We start from the raw sequence: 23,510 nt of genomic DNA on the forward strand, positions 1-23,510 counted from the left end.
CTTTCAGTTAGAAGCTATTGTATATATACAAAACAAATACACAAATAAAAATATACAAAATCCCCCAAAACAGAAGAAAAAATACCAAACTCAAAAATAATGCTGCACTAAAATCTGCAAAATGATGTTGGGAGCAGCAAGGGCAGGACTGCTCTGCCCCTTCCTGGAAGAAGTTGTACATGCGTGTGCATGTTTTAGTGTTTGGAGAAAGTCCCTTTCCAACAACCCTAACCTACACTGAATAAACAATTTGGTTTTCAGACTGGTTGAACTGGAGTGTCTGTAGCTCTTACCCTGGCTGCAGCCTGGTTGGGTTGGATCTGTGTGGTGGATCAGTTCAGGGAGTAAATCTGGTTTAGGAGCTGGGGATGTGGACCAGCAAATAGGAGCAGCGAGGTCACTGCTGATCTGCTGAGTTTCCATGCCAGCTTTGTTTCCTTCACTACTTGCTCCCTCAGCATGGACCTGTTCCTGCCAGCTATTTATCATGGAATCATAGAATCCCAGACTGGTTTGAGTTGGGAAGGACATTAAAGCCCATCCAGTTCCACCCCTGCCATGGCAGGGACACCTTCCACTAGACCAGGTTGTCCAAGCCCTGTCCAACCTGGGCTTGGACCCTTCCAGGTGTGGGGCGGGGATTACATTTAATGCATCATCATTAAGTTAAAACTGAGACTGTAGAAAGCTGACATGTGTATTCTTATCCCTGTAATTATCTCTGAAATTCAGAGAGAGCAGCTTTGTGACTTTAAGGCCTCAACTGCTCAGTCTGAAATAGATGGTTGCATTAGGGAAACACCGCTTTGTTCTGAGGCTTTTCAAGTCGAACCACTGAGCTGGAGTCAGGAATGGCTGAGCACCTGGAGCAGGCTGCTGGAATGCTAAACAAGCTTCTGGCAGCATTTTTGCTGGAAGAGCAGAGCCTTTGCTTCAGGTCATTGTCTGCCCTTCAGTGACCGAGTCCTGCAAAGGTGGGAAGCTTTTTTGAGATCTAAAAGCAGAAAAGCTCATCTTGGGCCACCTCTTGGGTAGTAAAAGGGAGGTCTGGGGTGAGCAGTGTCACTGCTGTCACTGCTCAGGTCCTGCCATTTGGCGTTCAGGAGCTGCTGGCTTTCTTTATAAGAAGCATTTGAAGATGAGGGACATTAATACTTCTTATGGTGTGAGCTTGTTTGGCACATCCTGAAGGTTTTGTTTCATTGAAGAAATATTTTAAAAGCTGTTTTCCAATACTTTGTGCCAAGCTGAAGGCAGACATAAATTTAAGATCTAAGAAACTAGTGAGTAACACATTTCTTGCTTGCTAGACTGTGTTGTAACAGATCTTAAAGAAAAAAGAACAAATCTCGCTAAGGTGAAATAATCGCATAATGTGTCTGTATCCTGCTGTTAACCTGGAACTAGTGTAAGAGCCCCATTTCAGCAGGTGACTGGGATCAGCTCCTGTAAAGGGGATGGTGAGGATGTGAAGTAACCTCATTTCTTTTAAAGCAACAATTCAAGTTTTTTCTCTCTCAAGCTCTGAGCCCTCAAGGCTAGCACTGTTGTGCTGTGGCTGATGCCAGCAGGGGCTGGTGCCAAACCAGGGACACTCCTGGAAGGCACTGTGGCTGGTGAAGCCTCCGCTGGGCACTGTTGTAAGGACTGTCTTGGAGCTGCCTCAGATCATCCAGGAAAGCAGCACTGCCTGGCAACTGCACAGATGTTATCCTTCTGGAAAGCTGATGCCTGAGGAAACATCCTGCTCTCCCTGCTCCTGAAGCCCCACAGCATGGTCTGAAGGTGCTGTGCAGAGTCCTGGGCTCTGCTGAGTTCCCCTTCGTCTTCAAGGGATGTTGCTGAGCCACATCAAACTGTCACCCTCTTTTGTCCCCAAGGGCACTTGGTCATCCTCTTCCTCTGCAATCCATAAGCAAGGCCAGCATACAGAATAAACTGGCATTTGGCTTTTCCAGGAATGCTGAGTGCTGCAGCCCTGCTGGGAAAGGGATGCTCCAGGACAAGGGCAGTCAGGCTGTGCCTGTAAGGAGACATTGGTGACTCATGGCTGACTCCTCATCTCTGCAGAGCAGGAGTCATGTCTGTGTCAGCCCTGCTCAGCCAGCCAGCAAGGATTGTCCCAGGACATAGGGGAGGGAGTCCCTGGTAAGGTGCCCCGGGAGAGCCTGGCAGGGGCTGAGCATCCTGGAATGCCCCTGGGATCTGCACCAGCAACCAGCTCTAATCACTTCACCTTGGGAACTCGCTCTGGACTTTCACTGTTTTTGAAATACAGATGTTTTTGGAACGTAGATGTTTAAAAGCTGAGATACTTCCCCGTGTTTATCCTTCATAGAAAGCTGGAAGAGAATCAGACTGTTCCTCCAAGGAAGAGGCTATTTCTGTGCCCAAGCTGTCCTATCTTTTTTTGATGCATTGTGCACTCAATTATTAAAACCCCTTCCCAAAACTGGGAAAGGGAAAGGCCGGAATGAGATGGAATTTCTTTGCAGTTGGAATGCAATTGTGTACAGTCAGAGGGCCAAGTGCTGCAGCCTCCTGCTCTAATTCATCCAGCTCTGGGCTCCTTGGTAGGATTTGTAATTTTAGGGAGCTGGTGAAGCATGGAAGTGTAATGCGAATCATTCCAGCATTTCTGTGTGCCTGCCCTAGGCTTCTCTCCAGCCAGCTGTGTCAGTGTGCATCTGGCCCAGAGCCGCCTCCTGAAACAACTCTGCTATTTTTAGGCTATTGTAATGTGAGTGAAGATATCCTGGGCAAGGATCACACTAAAGTGAATCATGGAAAAGATCCCAGGCAGGAAAATGCCAATGGGAAGAATTACCGTGAGTCCCTCACTGTGGGGGAGTCACAGCTCTGACCAGCTTTGGAGCATCCCATAATCCTGGGAAGGGAGAATCAGGGACAGGGCTCAAAGCTGGGACGCCCACAGGAGCATGTCTTTTCCTTGTTGGGCAGCCCTGGAATGAGTGATCCTCTAAATGACCCTGTGTTAGTGCTGTAGGGTTGTTAATCCAGTCCTGTGGCAGAGTGAGGTTGGCACATAGTGCCACACAGCTGCTCCTCCCAAATGGATTTACCAGGCTCCAGATTAACCACACATCATCTACAAGACCTGTGTAGACAAGGCCGAGCTGGAGATGCTGTGGGAAGGTGTCTGGTGTGGTCCTTGTGAGATAAGGGTCCCTGGCAGGGGTAACTTCATCTCTTGGTGCTGAATAAGACAAATTTCTACCTTTAACTGTTGTGAAATTCTGGAGAGCTTTGATTAACATGAGTGGAAGAACTGAATAACTGGAAAGGACTGGGTTGGGAGGGACCTTAAAGCTCATCTCATTCCCACCCCCTGCCATGGACAGGGACACCTTCCACTAGACCAGGTTGCTCCAAGCCCTGTCCAACCTGGCCTTGGACACTTCCAGGGGTGGGGCAGCCACAGCTTCTCTGGGCAACCTGTGCCAGGGCCTCACCACCCTCACAAGAAAGAATTTCTTCCCAATATCCCATCTAATCCTACCCTCTGGCAGTGGGAAGCTGTTTAATGCTGTGCAGGAAAAGGACAATCCCCCCTCCCCAAAATTGTCTCTTCACCATCTGACATTTTGATATTAATGTGACTAAAGCACCAATCTTAAAATTCACTTTTGTGCTAGACAGTATCAATGTCCTTACTTGTTCCTCAGGGACAGTGGGAGTTGCTGGTGGAAAGCTGAGAGTGAGCTGGCATAGGACTATCAGGGAATCGTGGAATCATTTAGGTTGGAAAAGACCTTTAAGATTGAGTCCAACCACTAACCCAGCCCTGCCATCAGTCTGATGTGCTGAATACATGTGTACGTCTGTATGTATACGTATATATCTATATTTTATGTTGACAGCCTTGAAGGGTCTTTGCACAAAACTCTTTTCCAATGGGAGGTGTCACCCCAATGCAGAGACTGATGGAAATCCAGAGGGAGCCTCTAATCCATTGGCCTGGGAAAGCACAAAGCAGTCATCTTCTGCCTTCTGGTTTTCATACGTGATGGCAGCAGCAACACTTGGACTGCAAAGATGAAATACTGAAAGCTGTTTTTGTTGGATTTAATCCCAAGCATTCCAGTTGGTTTTATGGCTTCTGAAATGGAGTTTGTAGTTCTTTTTAGCTGGGCCAAGTTCAACCTTATGTTCCCATTTATCTGTTTTGCTGGTCTCCTAAACAGCAGATCTGAGATGGCAAATTCATGTTTCATGGAAACCCAACTCGTGGCAGCTCTGGAAAGGAACTGGATATGGATCAGGATGGTGTAGATCATGTGTGCCAAAAAATGCTCAGAAAAATTTGATGCCCCCACATCAGATGCACAACCCATCCACCTCCAAATGACATATAAATAGCAGCTCCCAACCACAGATCCCATCCACGCCCCTTCCCATCAGTTTGGATGAGTGTGCCACCACGTATTCCCAACAAAAATATAACTGATGGGTTGTGTAGCCATCTCCTACTTCTCCGTGGCAGATAGTTCCATAGCCATCTCCCAGCCCTTCTCCATGGCGGATGGTTCCATAGCCATCTCCCAACACTTCATAGAATCAACTGGGCTGGAAAAGACCTCCCAGATCATCAAGTCCAACCCTTGATCCAACACTGCCACAGTTGCTAGACCACGGCACTAAATGCCACATCCAGTCTCATCTTAAAAATCTCCAGGGACGGTGAATCCACCACCTCCCTTGCCAGCCCATTCCATTGTCTGATTAATCCCTCTGTAAAAAATTTCTTCCTAATATCCAACCTAAACATCCCCTGGCAGAGCTTAAGATCATGTACTCTTGTCCTGCTATTGGTTGCCTGGGAGAAGAGACCAACCCCCACCTGGCTACAACCTCCTTTCAGGGAGTTGGAGAGAGTGATGAGGTCTCCCCTGAGCCTCCTCTTCTCCAGGCTAAACACCCCCAGCTCCCTCAGCCTCTCCTCACAGGACTTGTGCTCCAGTTCCTTCACCAAGCTCGTTGCTCTTCTCTGGACCTGCTCCAGCACCTCAATATCCTTCCTGAACTGAGAGGCCCAGAACTGGACACAGCACTCCAGGTGTGGCCTCACCAGCGCTGAGTACAGGGGAGGAATTGCTGCCTTGGTCCTGCTGGCCACACTGTTCCTGATCCAGGCTGGGCTGCCATTGGCCTTCTTGGCCACCTGGGCACACTGCTGGCTTATGTTCAGTTTCCTGTCAATTCAGACTCCCAGGTCCCTTTCTGCCTGGCTGCTCTCCAGCCACTCTGTCCTCGGCCTGTAGCGCTGCATGGGGTTGTTGTGGCCAAAGTGCAGGACCTGGTACTTGGCCTTCTTGAACCTCATCCTATTGGAATCAGACCATCTCTCCAGCTTGTCCAGGTCCCTCTGAAGAGCCCTCCTGCCTTCCAGCAGATCAACACTCCCCCCCAACTTCTCCATGGCAGATAGTTCTATAGCCATCCTCTGTAGCTTTTACAACAGCTGTGGCTCTGAGAATTTGGTGCTCTATAAAAAGAGGCTGGGCTGTAACATGAACATGCTCATTTTGGAGTGTTTCTCATTCAGAGCCTTCCCTGGGATCTGTTCCTGGTAAACAGGAGGATTTTACATCTGGTGGAGCTGGTACAGACTTGCTTCGGGTTTTTAAACATGTTGATGTGTTACTCCTTGGCAGCTTCAGCTGCAACTCTTCATTTCATGAACATGCTCAGTTACAGCACCTAAATAAGCCTGTTCCAGCCTCATTTCCTCCTTGCAGCAATGACCTCCTTGCAGTGTCCTGGCAAGAGCACATTTACAAGCAGCTGTAGCTCATCCTCTCCCTATGAACACGTCTGGGGGGGCCGATGCCCATCCTGAGGTGTGACCTTGCTGGGGCATGAGCTCCACCTGTGTGACTGACGGGCGAGTTGGGGCGTCTGCAAAGGCACAGACAAGTCAATGCAGGTGTGGGCAAGGAGGGGAGGGCTCCAAAAGTCTTCTGGAGAACAACTTAAGCCAAATCAGATGTATAAAAAACATCAATGCCATCATGTGTGTGGTTGTTTCTGAGGTTTTTTCCAGCAAGGCCAGGATAGCTCAACTTCACCACCTTAATTTTCTTTATAAAGGAACATGGTGCTTTCTGGTTACTCTGGGAACATAACAAGCCTCATGTTTCCTCCCTTTTACAGAGGAGAATGCAGAGATCACGCTGGATGTGTCGCTGGCCTATCGTGATGACACATTCAGTGACTGGGAAGAAATAGCTCATGCCATAGAGAACAGGAAGCTGAAGTGCACCTTTGGCTCACCGAAAGTAAGGAGCTTGGGCAATGCTGGCAGTGGGGATGGGTGGGAGTTGTCCTCTTCCTGTCATAGAATCATAGAATCATAGAATCACTCTTTCTGTGAAGATCCCCAATATCCAACCTAAACCTCCCCTGGCACAACCTGAGGCTGTTTCCTCTTGTCACTTGCTCTCTGGGAGAAGAGGCTGAATCCCATCTGGCTGCACCGTCCTGTCAGGGAGTTGTAAAAGGTTCATCTTGGAAGGCTCCCTTGACTTTAAGACTGTTAAAGAGCCTGAAATGTGAACCTCCTTGAGGTCAAACTTATTGATTCAATGACCCAAGCCAATAAAAACGAGGATAAATGTCCCCAAGCCACTGTCTCGCACAGGCTCTCCCCAGGAACTGGCAAACAGGCTTTTGGTGCTCCCAGTTTGAGGGCTCTTGCAGACCCTCCCTGTGGGGGGGTGTGGTGGTCCCTGGGGACTGACAGCCATGGTTTTGCTCCCTGCCCTTTCTCCAGACTCTGGAGTCCGAGGGCCGGCACTACGACTGCGACTTCCTGCCCTTCATGGAGATCGGCAGCGTGGCACACAAGTACTACCTCATCAACATCCGCCTGCCTGTCAACGAGAGGAAGGGCATCAACGTGGGCATCGGCGAGATCAAGGACATCCGCCTCGTGGTGAGTGTCCGTCCCGCTTCCCACCAGGGTGGCTGCCCGGCCTATTTCCTGTCCTGAGCTCCTTTGGTCCCGCTCCAGCCTCACATGGGACTGTCCTCCTTCCTGAGGGATGCCCTCTTTGCTCTTCTGAGGAGCCCTCCCCAAGCCTCAAGCCCTGTGACCACCTCCAATGCTGGGCTCTTTCCGTGGCTCCGAGAATTCCCCTGTGCTCTCCCCTCCCCACCACAGTCTGGCTGGGATGCAGAGTCCTCCCTCTCATGGGTACGAGTTAAGGAGGAGCAGAACAGCAGGGTTTGAAGGGGATTTGGATCTTGGAGTTGGTTGTGGCCATGCAGATGTCTGGGATGGCTGTCAGCAATCCTTGCTCCTGCTCTCCCTTGAGGCTTGGTGCGCGTGGATGCTTCTCCCACCTGGAAGCCCTCCCCACACCGTCCCTGTCAGCGGAGCAGGGAGCCAGGGCTGTGGTGGCTGCAGACAGTGGTGGGAGGGCGCATGACTGGAGAAACATGTTCATTTGGCCAATGCTCTTCCCACCAGCGATGACTTGGCTCCATGAGTGTCCCGTTACTTGTCTGGGAGTAATTCTGCCAGCTTTTTCCATGCTGTGTCAGAATCCCCTCTCCTGCCTCGTGTCTGCTGGTATTTGTTTTCAGACCTTCTGGAACCTGCCTAGGCGGCCTGGGGGCTTAGTGGGCACCTGCTCCCTTTCTGGTGTTGGCCAGCCCATGTTTTGGGATGCACTGCCATGCCTGTGCCTCTCCTGCCACTCCTGTAAGGAGAAGCACAGAATGATGACATTAAACCCTGTATAGCAGTCACCTTCCACCTTGGTTTTCCTTAGGGCATCCATCAAAACGGAGGCTTCACCAAGGTGTGGTTTGCCATGAAGACCTTCCTGACCCCCAGCATTCTGATTATCATGGTGTGGTACTGGAGGAGGATCACGCTGATGACACGTGCTCCCGTCCTGCTGGAGAAGTGAGTTGGGGCCCAGGTGACCCTCAAGCAAGGGGACTCCCTGAGGTGGTTGTTGCTCCCCATGGCAGAGCCCATGGTTGGGGAGACAGGAATTGTCTCTTCTCCATCCCCTCCCTCTGCCCAGGCACACTGGGAGCAGGAGAGCTCCATAGCTTCTCTTTTCTTTCCCATTGAACCCATGGAGAATGAGGAACTACTTGGAGTCAATCAGTCCTAGAGGGTTTGGTGGCAGGAGGTGACACTTCCCAAAGAGCTGGATTTCCTTCTGTTGCATTCTGTGCACAGCTTTGCATTTTGGGGCTCTGTTCTTCCCTTGAACACTGGAAAGAGATGGTGTATCTGCTTCTCCAGGGTCATCTTTGCTCTGGGAATTTCCATGACGTTCATTAACATCCCTGTAGAGTGGTTTTCCATCGGTTTTGACTGGACTTGGATGCTGCTCTTCGGAGACATTCGGCAAGGAATTTTCTATGCCATGCTGCTCTCGTTTTGGATCATCTTCTGTGGGGAGCACATGATGGTGGGTATCACACCGATGGGAAGGGGGTTTCCAGCTCTGATCCTAGCAATACCTGGCAGCTCCCTTGTACTTGTTGAGAGTTGGAAATGATGCTGTGGGGACTTGCACCAGGTGAGGGCACTTCAGGCTAAATTGCTTTCCCTTTTTCTCTTCCTCCAAACCTCTTGACCTGATTAGGACCAAAGCGAGCGGAATCGGCTCTCGGGATACTGGAAGCAAGTTGGACCCATAGCTGTGGGCTCCTTCTGCCTCTTCATCTTTGACATGTGCGAGAGGTGGGTGCAGCAATCCCAGGCTCCTGGTCACCTCCCCCAGCAGGGATCAGCAGTTTCAGCCCGTGGCTGGATGCACAGCCCCATCTCCTGGAGCCTGGAGAGGCTCCTGTGGATGCTCTGAAGTGTGCTGGAATGTCACAGCAGGGAAACACCTCCCACCTCACCTCTGCCTCACACACAGGGCAAAGCAGCGCAGCTGGCCATTCCCATGTGAAACCTTAGGGAAAGGTTCTACCCCCAGAAGGTGGTTGGGCACTGAACAGACTCCCCAGGGCAGTGGTCATGGCCCCAAGGCTGCCAGAGCTGCAGGAACATTTGAACAACGCACAGGGTGGGACTGTTGGGGTGTCTGTGCAGTGCCATGAGTTGGATTTGTGATCCTTGTGGGTCCCTTCCAGCTCAGGATATTCTATGATTCTGTGATTCCCAGGCTGCAGAGTGGATATGGGGCCCTCTGAGCTTGTTGGCCTCTGACAGTTGGTGTTTTCTGTCCTCTGCAGGGGGGTGCAACTCAAGAATCCCTTCTACAGCATCTGGACCACCGAGGTGGGCACGGAGCTGGCTGTATCCTTCCCCTGCCTCAGGCTGGGTCAGTAGGAGAGGGAGATGTTCCCCTCCTAGTGTGGGGAAACTTCCACCCTGATTTTGGAAGGCCAGGGGTGGCTCAGGCGCTGCAGATGCCAGTGTCCTTAGGAAGGAGCAGTCCTGGCAGGTTTGGAGCTGGACACCTCAGGGGACTGGTGCTGTGTGAGGGGAAGTCACTGGGGAATGGAATATGTGCATCACCTGAATAATGTTTTCTGGTATTTCTTTTTAATTTGTACAATTTTCCCTTAACTCTCTCTCTGGCCAGATGGCCTTTATTATAGTCGCAGGGATCTGCCTGTGCCTCTATTTTCTCTTCCTGTGTTTCATGGTCTTCCAAGTGTTCAGAAACATCAGTGGGAAGCAGTCAAGCCTCCCTGCCATGAGCAAGGCTCGTCGCCTTCACTATGAGGTAACTGCCCTCCTTGGAGCATGGATTCTTTATTTTTGGACCTCGAAGTCTGTGCTGAGACTCCTCTACCCATAATCTCCCCACACCTCCATTTCCCCACCTTTAAGAATAATTTTTGTGTTTAGTGGGAAGTGTTGCCAAGACCACCTGGTTTTCCATGGTGTAAATTCAGAATTTTGGTGTTGTCATTTCCTAAACAAGTTGCTAGAGGGAAACAGGGATCAAAACACAACACATTCAGCTCATTATCCCTGTTTTTAGCCCATGATTTTGTATGTGTTCTTGTCCTACCTGCCTCTACCAGCTGTCAAACTCAAGGAACTCGCTCTCAGTGCTTAAGCTGTTTCCACAGGGGGGGTGTAAATATTTATCCTCAAAGTTGTTCTGTTAAACCATGGTCACTTCTGATTTACACAAGTCATGATCACCCACTGTGAATGCACAGAAAAAATTAGAAAATCAGACTTGAGAGAATTTGAAGCAGATATTGAGTGTTTTTCCCTCTAGCAGGAGGCACAGGCCTTCAGCTCGTGGTGCAGAGCTGCTGCTGCCACGCTTGACATCCAAACATCTGGTGAGCATGGATCTAGTGTGGAAGAGTTAAATTAATAGTCATCTGTTGTTGTGGTGTGGCACAGTCATTACACAGACACTGACATTTCCACCTAAATTCCAAAAACAGGTTAAAAACCCCAACACACTCACACAAAACCAAAAGCATTTGTAAATAAAAATGTAAAACTAGTGAAAGCAGGGACGGTGAGGAGTGGGATAGATCCTGAGCCTGAGGTTGTCTCGGGATCTCTGTTCTGTGGAGCCAGCGTGGGTTTGCCAGGCACTGGAATTGCTGCAGCTTCCTCCCAGCCAGGCTGAGGGTGAGGATGAGTGTGGTGGGACCAGAGCCCGTGCTGAGACACCGACTCCCCCCATGTTTGTTTTACAAGACCCATGAGCTGTCAGGCTGGGACCCAGCTCACACCGACCCGCCGCCTCTCCCACGTCAATTAACTCCTGGTCAATCAGTCACCAGAGCAAATGTCATGGAAAGGCAGCGCTGTCCAGACATCCCAGCCCGCGCGGAGCATCCGGAGCAGCGCAGACGTGTGGGGAGCGGAGGATATGGGCTGTGCTGAGCACGGCACAGGAGTGGGTGGAGGTTGTTTTGCTTTGGGGTTTCGTGGGTTGGACCCTTTTTTTCTCTTTCATTTTTTATACTCATGTCTTGTCTATCCTAAAACCAAAAAAGGGTTTTGTGGATTCTGTTAATGTGACCAGTGACATTTCTCTCTAAACAGGGGCTGATTTTTAGGTTCAAGTTCCTGATGCTCATCACCCTGGCCTGTGCAGCCATGACTGTCATCTTCTTCATTGTGAGCCAGGTGAGCCATAGGACTGGGCTTCCTGGGAAGCCACTTCCTGAGCCACTCCTGACGCCAGCTCTGGTCAGACAAGACAAGCTTGTTACAAGCACATTTGACAGCAAGTTGCTTTTTAAGAAGTTGTTTTCATTTGTTTGAAGCTCTGCCATGAAATGTCTCAGGCTGGAGCCGCACAAAGGCTGTTGGCTCCCAAAGCATTGGGGCTGTGCTGGGCAGAACATGGGCCAACACGGGTTAGTCATTTCTGAGAACTCAGCAAGGGGAAAACGTTCTGTTCACACTGAAACACTCTGGTGGCTTTGTGTGCCCACAGAGACATGACAGAATCCAGCCTTCCCTGGGCTGACTGTTCCCAGCAGTAGCTGTACCTGTTTATCCTGAGCTCCAACACTGTCTCTGTACTAATGAGCTTCTGTTGCTGCTGAAATCATGGAATTTCAGACTGGTTTGGGTTGGGAGGGACCCATCCAGTTCCACCTCCTGCCATGAGCAGGGACACCTTCCACTATCCCAGGTTGCTCCAAACCCTCTCCAATCTGGCACCTCGAGGGATGGGGCAGCCACAGCTTCTCTGGGCAACCTGTGCCAGGGCCTCACCACCCTCACAGCCAAGAATTTCTTCCCAATATCCCATCTAACACTGTCCTCTGGCAGTGGAAAGCCATTCCCTCTTGTCCTGGCACTCCAGGCCCTTGTCCAAAGTCCCTCTCCAACTCTCTTGGAGCCCCTTTAGGTGCTAAGCTCTCCCTGGAGCCTTCTCTTCTTCAGGCTGAATACCCCCAGCTCTCCCAGCCTGGCTCCAGAGCAGAGCAGCCCTTGGAGCATCTCCATGGCTCTCTTTTTAAGCTAGTTTAGCTTTTTTCTTCCCTGTTATGTCTTTCTTTAACAGAAAGCAGCATTTCAGTATGAGCAGTCTGTGTATTTTCTAGTAACATTAACATTGATGGTATTTTCCTGGATGCTGACAAACCTCAGTGTGTCTCAGGCTGGTGCTGTCAGCCCCCCCTCCTCAGACAGCTGCAAGAGGCCGTGCTCAGCACATCAGCTCTCATATTATCCACGCTGGTTTTCCTGCTATAAAAGTACTATTTTTAGCAGTTGGATGTTTGTGGATGTCACTGCTTGTCCTCACGTATTGCCCTTTGTGTGCTGAGCACATGGTTGCAGCGGGTGTATCCAGAACAGAGCAGTTTGGTCACATTAAATGAGACATCAAAGCTAAAGAAATCCTGATGGAATCATTTTGTCAGGATCATTTTTTCCCTGCAGATTGAGGCTGAAGAGGAGAATCCCAGCCTGGCTTCTGCCTCACTGAACCTGTTCCACTCCATTTACTCCATCTTGTTGAATTGATGCTGTTCTCGCTGATTTACTCAAAGTACAGAATTTGCTCTTTCTCCTGGGCAGGTGACAGAAGGCCACTGGAAGTGGGGGGACATAACGATACAGGTGAACAGCGCCTTCTTCACGGGCATCTACGGGATGTGGAACCTCTACGTGTTTGCCCTCATGTTCCTGTACGCGCCGTCCCACAAGAACTACGGCGAGGACCAGTCCAATGGTGAGTGCCTCTGAGTGACCTAAGGGGGGAAAGAGATAGAAAGTGGGGGATGCCTTCTGCACATGCCTTCTGCATGGCATTCCAGCCCATGGCAGGGGGTTGGAACTGGGTGATATTTTAAGTCCCTTCCAACTCAAACCATTTTGGGATTCTTTGAAGTCTGGGCAAGTGGGGAATGGCAGCACTGTTGGATTCTGTTATCAGTAGTCCTCAGTAGTACAGAAATCATTGTTTGCTGATACAGAATCATGGAATTATTTATGTTGGAAAAGACCTTTAAGACCGTCAAGTCCAACCATTCCCCAGCACTGCCAAGGCCACCACTGACCCATGTCCCCAAGTGCCACATCCACACAGCTTTTAAATCCCTCCAGGGATGGGGACTACACCCCTGCCCTGGGCAGGTGTGCCGGGGCTGGACAACCCTTTTTGTGAAGAAATTTTTCCAATATCCAATTTAAACCTCCCTTGGCACCCCTTGAGGCCATTTCCCCTTGTCCTGTCCCTTGTTCCCTGCGAGCAGAGCCTGACCCCCACCTGGCTCCACCCTTCTGTCAGGGAATTGCAGAGAGTGAGGTCCCCCCTGAGGCTCCTTCTCTCCAGGCTGAGCCACCCCAGCTCCCTCAGCCACTCCTGGTGCTCCAGATTCTTCTCCAGCTCCATTTCCTCCCCTGAACACACTCCAGCTTCTCAATGTCTCTCTTTTCTTTCTATTTAAATAACTGTAAATAAAAGCATTTATAGAATTGTTGCCTGGTCTGTAGCTCAGGCAGCTCCTGAAAGCCTGGAGAGAATAAACCGGATCTTTCACTTTCTAATTGTCCAGTATTTCCTGTGAGACCCCCTAACAGAACAACTTTGTTTCTCAGGTGACCTGGGGGTGAACAGCGGGGAGGAGCTCCAGCTCACCACCACCATCACCCACGTGGACGGGCCCACGGAGGTTTACAAGCTGGCTCGGAAGGAGGCTCAGGAGTGACACAGAGGTGCCTCAGTGGGGCCCTGGCCTGGGGTGGGAGCAGAGGACACACAAGTCCCTCTGGCAGGAGACCTCTGCGGCCGAATTCGCTCCTTGAGCGCCCCGTCCCTGGTGTGTTCTCAGAGCAGTGACACCGAGCAGAACATTTGTAACTCTTTACTATGGTGTAGTTATTCCTGGGGGGAGGGATGTGTATATTGTGTTCCACTCGGGCACGTAAAACCCTGCTGGAAAGGCATTAGGGTTGCAAAGTCGTGCGTTTGGACGTCGGGATGGGGCAGAGCTGCCGTGGGGCTGGTTTTATTTGGCCGTGTGTGCTGGTGCATAAAAAGGTGCTGCAGGGAGCTCAGCTGGCAGCACATACTCAGTAGTCCAAGTTTTCTCCTGTGTGCAACTTACACAAGGTGCTGGTGGGGAGAGGGACTAAATCCTCGTTGTAAAAACATTTAATTCCACCATTTGTAACTGTATCAACCCAAGTTTGAGTCTTTAGTGCAGCCCTGCAGCCACCCTCTGTCCTTGAATGAAGCACAGCTGGGAGAGGAGTAGGCTGTTATAAGGTTTTTGTAGAAGCAGCAACGTGCATTCTCAGTAGGGTTTACAGCTGTTTGTTGAATACAGGGAATGTCCAACCTTGATGCTGAGCTGAGTTGCAGGAGAACAGAGCACTCCTGACACAGTTTCCAGGGGTGCTGATCCCACAGCCAGCTCGTGGGCTTTTGTAGCTTCCTCCATCTTTCCCTTTTGTTGTGGGGCATCCCTGTGAGCTGGGCAGTCCTGCTCCTCCATGCACTGCTGGGCTGGAGCACACTTGGCAGAGCTGGATTCCTCCAGGGATTATCAGACTTGAAAGAATCAGCTGGTCACGCACTAATGTGGATCTTCGATATTCGCTTTTCCAGAGCAAACACAGGCACTGAGCTTGCTCAGCCCCACGCTGGGAGGCTGCTGGCACTGCAAGGGAAGTGGGAACTGATCGGGGTGGAGGCTTGAACTGGACTGTGCTGGGACCAGTTAAGAGCAGTGAATGGTGGGGGGGAAGAACTGCGGCCAGAAGGGTCTGTGCTGCTCAGGACACACCTCCCAGGGCCTGGAGCATCCAGAGAGCCTCATGAGCTGGCAATAGTAAATGTAGTAGTAGTAAATAAGCAGTGTTAACTGCTAGTAACATGTAATCCACCCTCCCAGTTTTGTCCCTAAAAGATCAGGGTCTGCTGCTGCTGTATGTGGCTGAAGGGTCAGAGATGAGGAAGAGAAGCTCCCAAAGCTGCTGCCAGGCTGTCAGCCCAGGTACCATCATGATTCCCACCCAAAATTTATTCCTATCCGTTTATTAAAGCTCAACACTTGGTAAAAAGAGAGGGTGAATCAAAAGATCATCTTGCATCCTTTAGGTTGCCGGGCACCCCCAGCTGTACCTCTGGTTACAATGTGACACACTGAGCAGACCCCTTTGCCAAAGGGCTGCTTCCTTTGTATTGATTGGAGCTATTACAGGCTTTTCTTAAAAGGAAGTAATTCTGTTTGTTGTGTTCACCCTCTCCGAGATCCCGAGCTCCCCCGGCCCCTGGAGCATCCCAGCAGGGTCACAGCTGAGTAGGTGTTCCTGCTTGGAGTATTTATTCCATTGCAAAGTGAATTAAATCAATGCACATCAACGTAACTCCAGCACGTTCCTGGCTGAGCGCTCGACTTTGCAACTTTAACATCCCTTTTCCCTTGGGTCCTTACGTGATATTTATGTTGTTCCCATAGGTGTGTCCATGGTTTCTTTTCCAGCTTAGTCTCTAGGATTCTGTTTTGTAAAGGCTCTTCATGAATTGGGACCCACAGCTTTCAAACCAAATTCTGTGTCCAACACTAACAGTTTGTTTACGGGGCGTGTGGACGTGTGTGTGTGCGTGTGTGGGTTTTTTATTTTTTCATCCCTAAGCCCTACTCATACGTCTTGGAAATAGTCCGTGGGTCTTATTAAAATATATCCTTTTTTTGTTTAGGTTGAGTTCAGTTTTTACAGAATGCTTTAAGCAACCTGGAAAACCTGTAGTTTTGTTAATTTAAATAAAATATACAATATTGTGGATTTGTTGTTGGCCACGGGAATTTGTTGTTGGAATTTCTCCATAATCTCACCCTGCCCTCTGTCAGTGTGAACCCTTTCCCCCTTCTTGCTCTCTCCAACTCCCTGACAGGAGCAGGGAGCCAGGTGGGTGTCAGGCTCTGCTCCCAGGGAACAAGGGACAGGACAAGAGGAAACGGCTTCAAGTTGCACCAGGGGAGGTTCAGGTTGGATATTAAGGAAAAATTCTTCAGGTAAGGGTCGTCCAGCCCACAGGCTACCCAGGACAGTGGCTGATTTCCCATCCCTGGAGGGATTTAAAAGCCATGTGGATGTGACACCTGGGGACATGGGTTAGCAGTGGCCTTGGCAGTGCTGAGGAACGACTGGACTCGATGGGCTCAGGGGGCTTTTCCAACCTAAACAATTTCATGATTCTGTGACTTGCGCTTAAGGAGTAGTGGAAAATTTGATGAAAACAGATTAAGTTCAGTATCAAGAGCCTGAAGTCCCCTTGCAGGAAGGGCTGCCCAGATAAATCGGACCTGAGAGGGAATCTGAGAGCTGAGCTTTAGGCATAGCCTGTGGCTCTATTCCCTCTGCAGCTCCAGCTGCCCTGCACGGCGAGGAACTCGGGCTGCTCCCAGACAGACCGGAGGCCGTGCGGCACTGTGGGACCTAATGAACGGCAACAATGCAAATTAATGAATTCCCAACGACTGTAGAACCGCCGCCCCCTCCCACACACTCCTCTCCCGGGTGTCGCTGCCCAGGCGCGTCCTGCCCTGGCAGAGCTCTGCTGCCACCTGCTGCCACCAGAACCTGCTCCCGCTGGACTGAACACAAACCATCGATCCCTCATCTCTAAAATGTGGGAAATTGGCTGATGTGTAGAAGCTCCCATTGCCAGAGAGGTGCTGCTCGGGGTCTGGGAGCTTTGTGTGTCTGTGCTGCTGTGCAGGGACACACTGGGAACTGGCAGGAATGGGAAAAGCCACCTGAGAGTAGCTTTAAAGTCTGGCTGGGGTGGCTGTTGAGCAACCAACATTAGCAAAGGGAAAATGGGTTGTGGAAGACTTTTCTGGGTGAGCTGGGGACCACAAGTTCTGAGGTCAGAAAAGGGTCTTTGGTTGGAACAATTTGTTTTCCTTATTGGATTATTTTCTGCAGGGGCAGGAACTGAACTCAGTGGTCCTTGGGTCTCTTCCAATGTGGGAGTTTCCATGATTCTGTGTTTCCTTAGAAATCTGAGACTGGGAGGCACTGGGAGAACTGGGCTTGGACCCCGATGCCCATCCCCCTGAAAGGGAGGGAGCGTTACAGCTTGGAAATGCTCAGGGAAGGGTGATGTGAGTGAAGGTTCTGTGGCTGTGTCTCACCGTGTGCCTGCTGGATGGAGCCAGCCTGCGTGTCCCAGCTTAAAAATAGGAGACAACTTGTGACTGGGTGAGATCCCAGCAGGGATCCGAGATGGTGCCCAGGTCTGATGGTGCTGTTGGCACTGGATGAGGAGAGGGAGGTGCTGGCGTTTCCTTGTTGTCCTCTTCAAAGCTGCTCTCAGCAGCCCGCAGACTATCAGAACATTGTGGGACACTGAAACATGTTCCCTTTCCCACCCCACATTCTGTAGCCCAAGGCTACAATAGCCCAAGGCTATTTTCTGGATTTTGGTACGATGGAAATAAAGGATTGCTGGGGACAGAAGGGCAGGAGACGAGCTCCGGTTCCTGTTGTAATGACTCACTCCTGCCCTCAACGATGGCATAGTCAGTGCACTTTTTGGGGGGGTAAAATACGCACTAAGCAGCGACAGGTTTATTTTTGGAACGTTTTGCTCTGTGGTGGGCACACAAACATGTCACGGGTCTGCTTCCCACTTAGCACCTGACACCGCATTGCACAAGAGCCGGTGGCTCTTGGGAGTTTCTCCCTCTATTATAGGAAATCAATCCGAGCTTCAGGCTTTAGGTGTAGCGGTTTAAATAAAATATGAGCTCTCCTCATGGTTATGATTACTGGCACCTTGTGCCTCTCCATCTCTGAAGTGTAAGTGTGGCAGGGGCAGAGGCTCAGCTGACTCTGGCTGTCCATGCTGGTCCCTCCTCACTGCCATGCCAAGCACTGGGATATCAGAGCCCTGCTCCCCATGGCAGGCTGCAGGTTGGGTGTTTGTTTCTGGCTCAGCTGAACTGATGTGTGGTGGCTCCATGCAACGAATTCCTTGATGAAATGGTTTAAATAGTGTCCCATCCTTTAGCTGTTTCATTATTTCACGCCAAGGGAAGTTTATATCCATTATAATAGGTGGAATTTGTGTTTTCTCCTATTTTTCTGTCCTCATTTTGTTGTGCTTAAAGCCCTCCAGAGTTTCCAGAGGAAGGGCACTCTTCCAAGTACAGCCCTCATTCATGAGATGGATGTGATGGCTTAGCAATAGCTAAGCCACTCTGGTACATTTCCCAATGAATATTGTACAGGCTGGACTGCACTCCCAAGTCTCGGCATTGCTGGGAAGAAACATCCTGTCCGGTAAGCAAATGCACCACTGACATACAGCCTCTGGTTTAATAACAATTTATGCAATTCCAGAGGAAAATCCTTTTTCTGTCTTCACCTGCTGCCTCATACCTTTCCACAAGAAATCGTGACATTCAAAGCAATATTAAGGAGATGGATGGAATGGCTGTGAAGATCCAGCTCCATCTCCCACATGGAATAGAAATCCTCCAGAGGAAAAGCAGTGGAAATGGAGCCCAATGAAGACAGAGCAGGATGGGTGCCCATCCCTGACTCTCCCTGCTGTATCCCCAGTCACTTGGATACCCCCCTGCCGAACCCTGGGAGCCTTTGGAGGCTGTTGGTGCTGTGCTGTGCCTCATTTCCTCAGGGAAATTACACAATCTCTGCAAGTCCCACGGGAGTCCTGACAGAACAGAAACAATCCCTGGCAAAGTCCCCACAGAAAAGAGATCTTGTTATTGTCACCCATCCCTCCTGTGGGTCCCCAGTGCTGTCCAGCACCTCACAGCTCCGGGAATTTCCCAGACAATTTTCCAGAGCAGCAGCAGGAGCAGGCCTCAATCCCCACTCCCTCTGTGCTCTGCTTCCCTGAGGGGCTCTCCCAGACAGCTGATTTCCATTTAACATTTCCTTTTGGAATTTTTCTGGCCGTTGTCAGCTCCATCCCAAGCAAATCCTGACCAACAGTGGGACACTGAGCCAGCATCTCATGGCTGTGTCCCTCCCAAGACAGAGATACTATACTGTCTAGGACACGGCTCTCCATCCCTTCTTTAAGGAAGCCAGAGTCATTCTTTTACCTCTGTTGACTCACAGCTTCTTTCCTGCTTTCTGACTGGAGGAGGGTCATGAATCCTTCCCTGAACACAGAAGCCTCTTGGCTTCTCATGTCACTTATGCAACAATTATCTCTTAGAAAGAGATATTATTTAAATACCTCTTAGAGACAAGTATTGGAAATCTTAGAAAATATCTGAAAATAAGTAACTGCCTTTGAGTAAACAGAGTGAATTAGCTAGTCATTCCTAGTTAGGATTTCATTGTGGCTAATAAATACCCCATAAACACCAAAAATGATAGTTTATAAATACCTCATAAACACCAGAAATGATGGTTTGTAAATCAGCTCTGAAAATCCACATTAATTATGGGATTCAGGTAAAGTGAATGACTTGCAGGTTATGAGCCTTGCCACAAACAAGTCATTCTGCCTGGAGAGACAGGAACAGTAAAGGTATGACATAATGATTAGACAAAAAAATCCACATCAGTATGAAGTAGGTCTAAAGAGACACTTTTTGTTGGTCTAGGATAGGAGGGGGAAACATTACAAGGCTGATAGAAGTGGATTTAAAAAAGGTGGGAGAACACCACAGAGTCAGTGATGCAGCAAGGATTGGAGAAATTAAGACATGATAACCTGGAAAACCACAAATGGTTTGGGAAGAATGAGCTTGGGGAAGGACTGAGAAGTGTTTCCTCCAAAAGTGCTTTGACTGGAGAAATTCCTTAACTCAGAGACAGAAACACAAATAGGAATGATAATGTCTGCAAAAATTGGTTTTGTTGCCCGGTGTGCAACAAGCCAATAATGAGAGAAGAGACACTGGTGATTTATTTCAGAGTTGAGTGCCCAGTGTAATTTCACAAATCCAGCACCCCAACTATCAAAACTTTTTACTACTTATACATTTTAGGTCAGTGGGTTTCTTGGGTCACTGGTCATGATTTCCCCTGCCAGAATCACCTTTTACCCCATCAGAGCGGATTTCAGCACAATTGCCGAGTTGGCTTTATTAGTTTCTTCCTTATCTTGGGAGTTCTGCCAAATGTCGCTGTGGCCCGTAAATTCTGCATTCTTTGCATCCGCTATCAGTGGAAATCCTTCTTCCTAAGCTTTGTTAACCTCAACCCAAGGTCTGAGATCACTGGAACATGTGGAGCCCTAAACCTTAACAAAGCAATTCTACCCACAATTTGTTTTTCTAACACCTGAACATCACTTAGAGCTCGTTAGTTGCTGTTTCATGGATTAAATCTCCCTTCTTGTTGATTAGGCTTGAAAGTATGCAAAGATTAAACAACAGAGAACATCAGTTCTGAAGAAAATTTTACACATTGCACGTTTTGCAATATGACCAGGTTGTAAGAAAGCCACATATTACCCCAACCATGAACAGTTCATGAAATGCGTTAATTTTTGAGCGCCCTCCACAGGCGCCGGCGGCCATTTTGGGGCGTGAGGGCGGGCGGCGCCTGGGCGGGAACGGGCCGTGAGGGAGAGCCGAGCCCATGGCGGGGCCCTGCGGGCAGGAAAGGGTTGTGAGGGAGAGCCGAGCCCACGGCGGCGGCTGTGGCGGAACGGGGCGAAGAGGAGCCGGGGGTGGCTCTCAACCCACGGCCGCCTTCTCCTGTCAAGCACCGGGCTGTGCGTGCTGCACTCTGCCCGCAGAGAGAACGTGCGGAGAGGCGGCGTTTGAGGAAATTCCTAATAAACCGGGAGACACGCGACTCGTGATTGTGATACACAACGACTCTGTTTTATCCGTCAGTGTGAGGGAGACAAAGTCATGGAATCTTAGAATATTCCGAGTTGGAAGGGACTCGCGCGGACATGGAGTGGACCTTGATGGCCATGGCCCCAGGGCTCGGTGATTTCCCCGGGGAGGGCTGAGGAGCCCTGTCAGGGCATCCCTGCCCCGCTTAATGACAGCGGGGGCGGAAAGCAGAGCTGTATTAAGTGTTTTAAAACACAATCAGACTTAAGCCGGGAGATGCTAAGGGTGACTTAAAGCCGGCAGAGCCTGTCAGTGCTTGGGCGTCTGCGGCGAGGGGGGCTGAGGAGACGCGCCTTTGTGCGTGGAGTGGGAGGGATGGAGCAGCAGAACTCGGCTCCAGCGGCTGTAACTCAAGTGGTCGTGCTGGTAATTTATTTCTTTTCATGGGGGTTTGGAGGGGAAGGCTGGATATATGGAGGCACGGAGCCTCCCCTCCCTTCCGCGGCGGCGGAGCTCCGGGCGGGGGGCGCCGCTTCCCTGAGGTTGGAACACACCTTCCCGGGGCTGGAATACACTTTCCCGGGGCCGGAATACACCTTCCCGGGGCTGGAATACCGCTTTCCCGGGGCTGGCAGGCGATTCCAGTCCCGTTTCGCTGCTCAGTGGAGCTGATGGCTACAGGTGAATACCTTTTCGCTTTCATGCGATATATGGCTGGGGGAGACGGAGTGATAGTGGCTTATTTCAAGGAAAAAGGATGGGAGGGGAGTGACTTCTAATTGCTTATCTCAGTAACGTACCGTAACATTACCGGGATGGTATGAAGGGTTCATTTTTCTTTCTCTCTTCCCCCTTTCCCCCTCCCTCTCCCTTTTCCCCTCCCTCTCCCCCCTTTCCCCCCTCCCTCTCCCTCTCCACAGCCCACCTCTGCGTAGGGCTGTGTAAACTTGGAGGAACTCGGGTATTTTCAGTGCAGACCTTCACTCGCATCGCCGTGCAGCCAAGATGCCCGAGCAGAGCAACGATTACAGGGTGGTGGTGTTCGGAGCAGCCGGGGTTGGCAAAAGCTCCTTGGTCCTGCGTTTTGTAAGGGGGACTTTCCGGGAAACCTATATCCCCACCATCGAGGACACGTACCGGCAGGTGATCAACTGTGACAAGAGCATCTGCACGCTTCAGATCACGGACACCACGGGCAGCCACCAGTTCCCTGCTATGCAGCGCCTCTCTATATCCAAGGGGCATGCCTTCATCTTGGTGTACTCCGTCACCAACAGGCAATCCATGGAAGATCTTCATCCCATCTTCGACCAGATATGTCAGATTAAAGGGGACATCCAAAAAATCCCCATAATGTTGGTGGGGAACAAAAGTGATGACACGCAGAGGGAGCTGGATGCCAGCGAGGGGCAAGCTCTGGCCAGCAAGTGGAAGTGTGCTTTCATGGAGACATCGGCCAAAATGAACTACAACGTGCAGGAGCTGTTCCAGGAGCTCCTGAATCTGGAGCAGAGGAGAACTATCAGTCTCCAGGTGGACGGAAAGAAATCCAAGCAGCAGAAAAAGAAAGATAAACTGCAAGGCAAGTGCTCTGTTATGTGATTGCCTTTGGCTCTACTCGTGCACAGTGTAGTCGGAGCGTGGATTCCCATGGAAAACACATTTCTGCCGGATGATTTGGAGGAATCCATGCCTTACAGAGCTGTTGCTTTTCTCTAAAACCCCCACTGGATTATTTTACATGTTGGTTTTAAAGAGGATGCCTTCTGCATGTTTATTTTTTTAAACCAATAAATGTTCCATGTTAACAATTACCTCTGACTAGAAGTTTTTAATACAAGAAGTTTTACAGAGGAGAAAAATGTCTGTCAGAACAAACATCTCTATTCCTGTGAGTACACACCAGTTTTTAAATATCTCCAGCCTCTTAGCTTGAAGGAAATCATCTTTAATGTGTAGACTTCAAAAACTGTTTTCAGTAATCTGTTGACCAGAGAAAATCTCTAGCAAAGTGAGGCATCTGCACTAAAAATGAACATTTATGTGGCTCTGACTGCTTAAATTTTTGACTGACAGACCAAAGATGTGATTTTTCCGTGGTAGAAATTAGGATTTCCCATGTGCTGTGCGGTTCCTGAGACTCCTGCATTTCTGGGAGTTACAGCTTTACCAGGTTATAATCAGGCTGTTTGCCTTTTTTTCCCACTGTTCTCTGACTTACCCTGTTCACTGAGGCAGGACATTCCACGTGCTCTGGCTCCAAATCCAGGGGTGATTCTTGGTGTCCTTAAGCAAGAGCTGCCTCCCTGATGAAGGTAACTGTGGTTGTAAATACTAGACTGATGGTTGGGCAAGGATAGGGAATTGCCAAGATAACCATCACTTGTTTTCAGTCCGAGGCTCCTTTTCTAGTCTTCCTGGAATTCTTAGATATTTGTTTTCCCCTCTTTATTCCATCCAAGTTACCCGGGTTTAGGTCAGACTTGAGACACGTCAGTTCAGGTAACACTGCCTGGGGAAGAAACCTGGAAGGTGCATGTTTCAAGGAAACTCCTCTCTGATGAGAGCTTTTACCAGACATTTTCCACATATGAAAGGATTGGAGGCATGGGCTTAGTCCGTCTCTTATCTCACTCCCCCAGTCTGGGTTTTTTGGCTGTTGTTAAAAAGAGCTGAGCTTGATTAAGTCTCATCTGCAGTGCATGGTTGAGAGTTCAAGAAAATAAATGCAAGTATTTGCTATCAGCATCTGCCATGGATCTTACTCCTTCCTGGAGAGGGCTGTCCAT

At 49.9% G+C, this 23,510-nt stretch overlaps 2 protein-coding genes across 3 annotated transcripts in view; both read left to right on the forward strand.

Annotated features, from left to right (window-relative positions):
* The window catches only part of WLS (Wnt ligand secretion mediator), a 28,013-nt gene extending 12,286 nt beyond the window's left edge, over positions 1-15,727 (forward strand). Inside the window, exons 3-12 of the mRNA XM_064664901.1 lie at positions 6,175-6,299; positions 6,794-6,955; positions 7,797-7,933; positions 8,285-8,453; positions 8,631-8,728; positions 9,229-9,292; positions 9,582-9,725; positions 11,021-11,104; positions 12,512-12,665; positions 13,535-15,727. Of these exons, the coding sequence (XP_064520971.1) occupies positions 6,175-6,299; positions 6,794-6,955; positions 7,797-7,933; positions 8,285-8,453; positions 8,631-8,728; positions 9,229-9,292; positions 9,582-9,725; positions 11,021-11,104; positions 12,512-12,665; positions 13,535-13,644 (1,247 nt within the window). The 3' untranslated portion in view covers positions 13,645-15,727. The remainder of the gene's footprint in view (positions 1-6,174; positions 6,300-6,793; positions 6,956-7,796; positions 7,934-8,284; positions 8,454-8,630; positions 8,729-9,228; positions 9,293-9,581; positions 9,726-11,020; positions 11,105-12,511; positions 12,666-13,534) is intronic.
* A 5,312-nt stretch (positions 15,728-21,039) lies between these two features.
* DIRAS3 (DIRAS family GTPase 3) lies at positions 21,040-22,535 on the forward strand. Of its 2 annotated transcripts, none has more exons than XM_064664902.1 (2): positions 21,040-21,147; positions 21,642-22,535. In XM_064664902.1, exon 2 carries the CDS (start codon positions 21,727-21,729, stop codon positions 22,321-22,323), a length of 597 nt encoding a protein of 198 aa, XP_064520972.1. In that variant the 5' UTR covers positions 21,040-21,147; positions 21,642-21,726; the 3' UTR covers positions 22,324-22,535. The 2 variants fall into 2 exon arrangements, with proteins under 2 accessions (XP_064520972.1, XP_064520973.1); XM_064664903.1 differs by lacking the exon at positions 21,040-21,147 and adding an exon at positions 21,296-21,402.
* The last annotated feature ends 975 nt before the right edge of the window (positions 22,536-23,510 follow it).

Source organism: Pseudopipra pipra, chromosome 9 (genome assembly GCF_036250125.1).
Source record: "Pseudopipra pipra isolate bDixPip1 chromosome 9, bDixPip1.hap1, whole genome shotgun sequence".
Taxonomy (NCBI): Eukaryota; Metazoa; Chordata; class Aves; order Passeriformes; family Pipridae; genus Pseudopipra; species Pseudopipra pipra.

Bases quoted from the DNA above. Each gene is read 5' to 3' on its own strand.
- DIRAS3 (XM_064664902.1), top strand. From the start codon at position 21,727: ATGCCCGAGCAGAGCAACGATTACAGGGTGGTGGTGTTCGGAGCAGCC.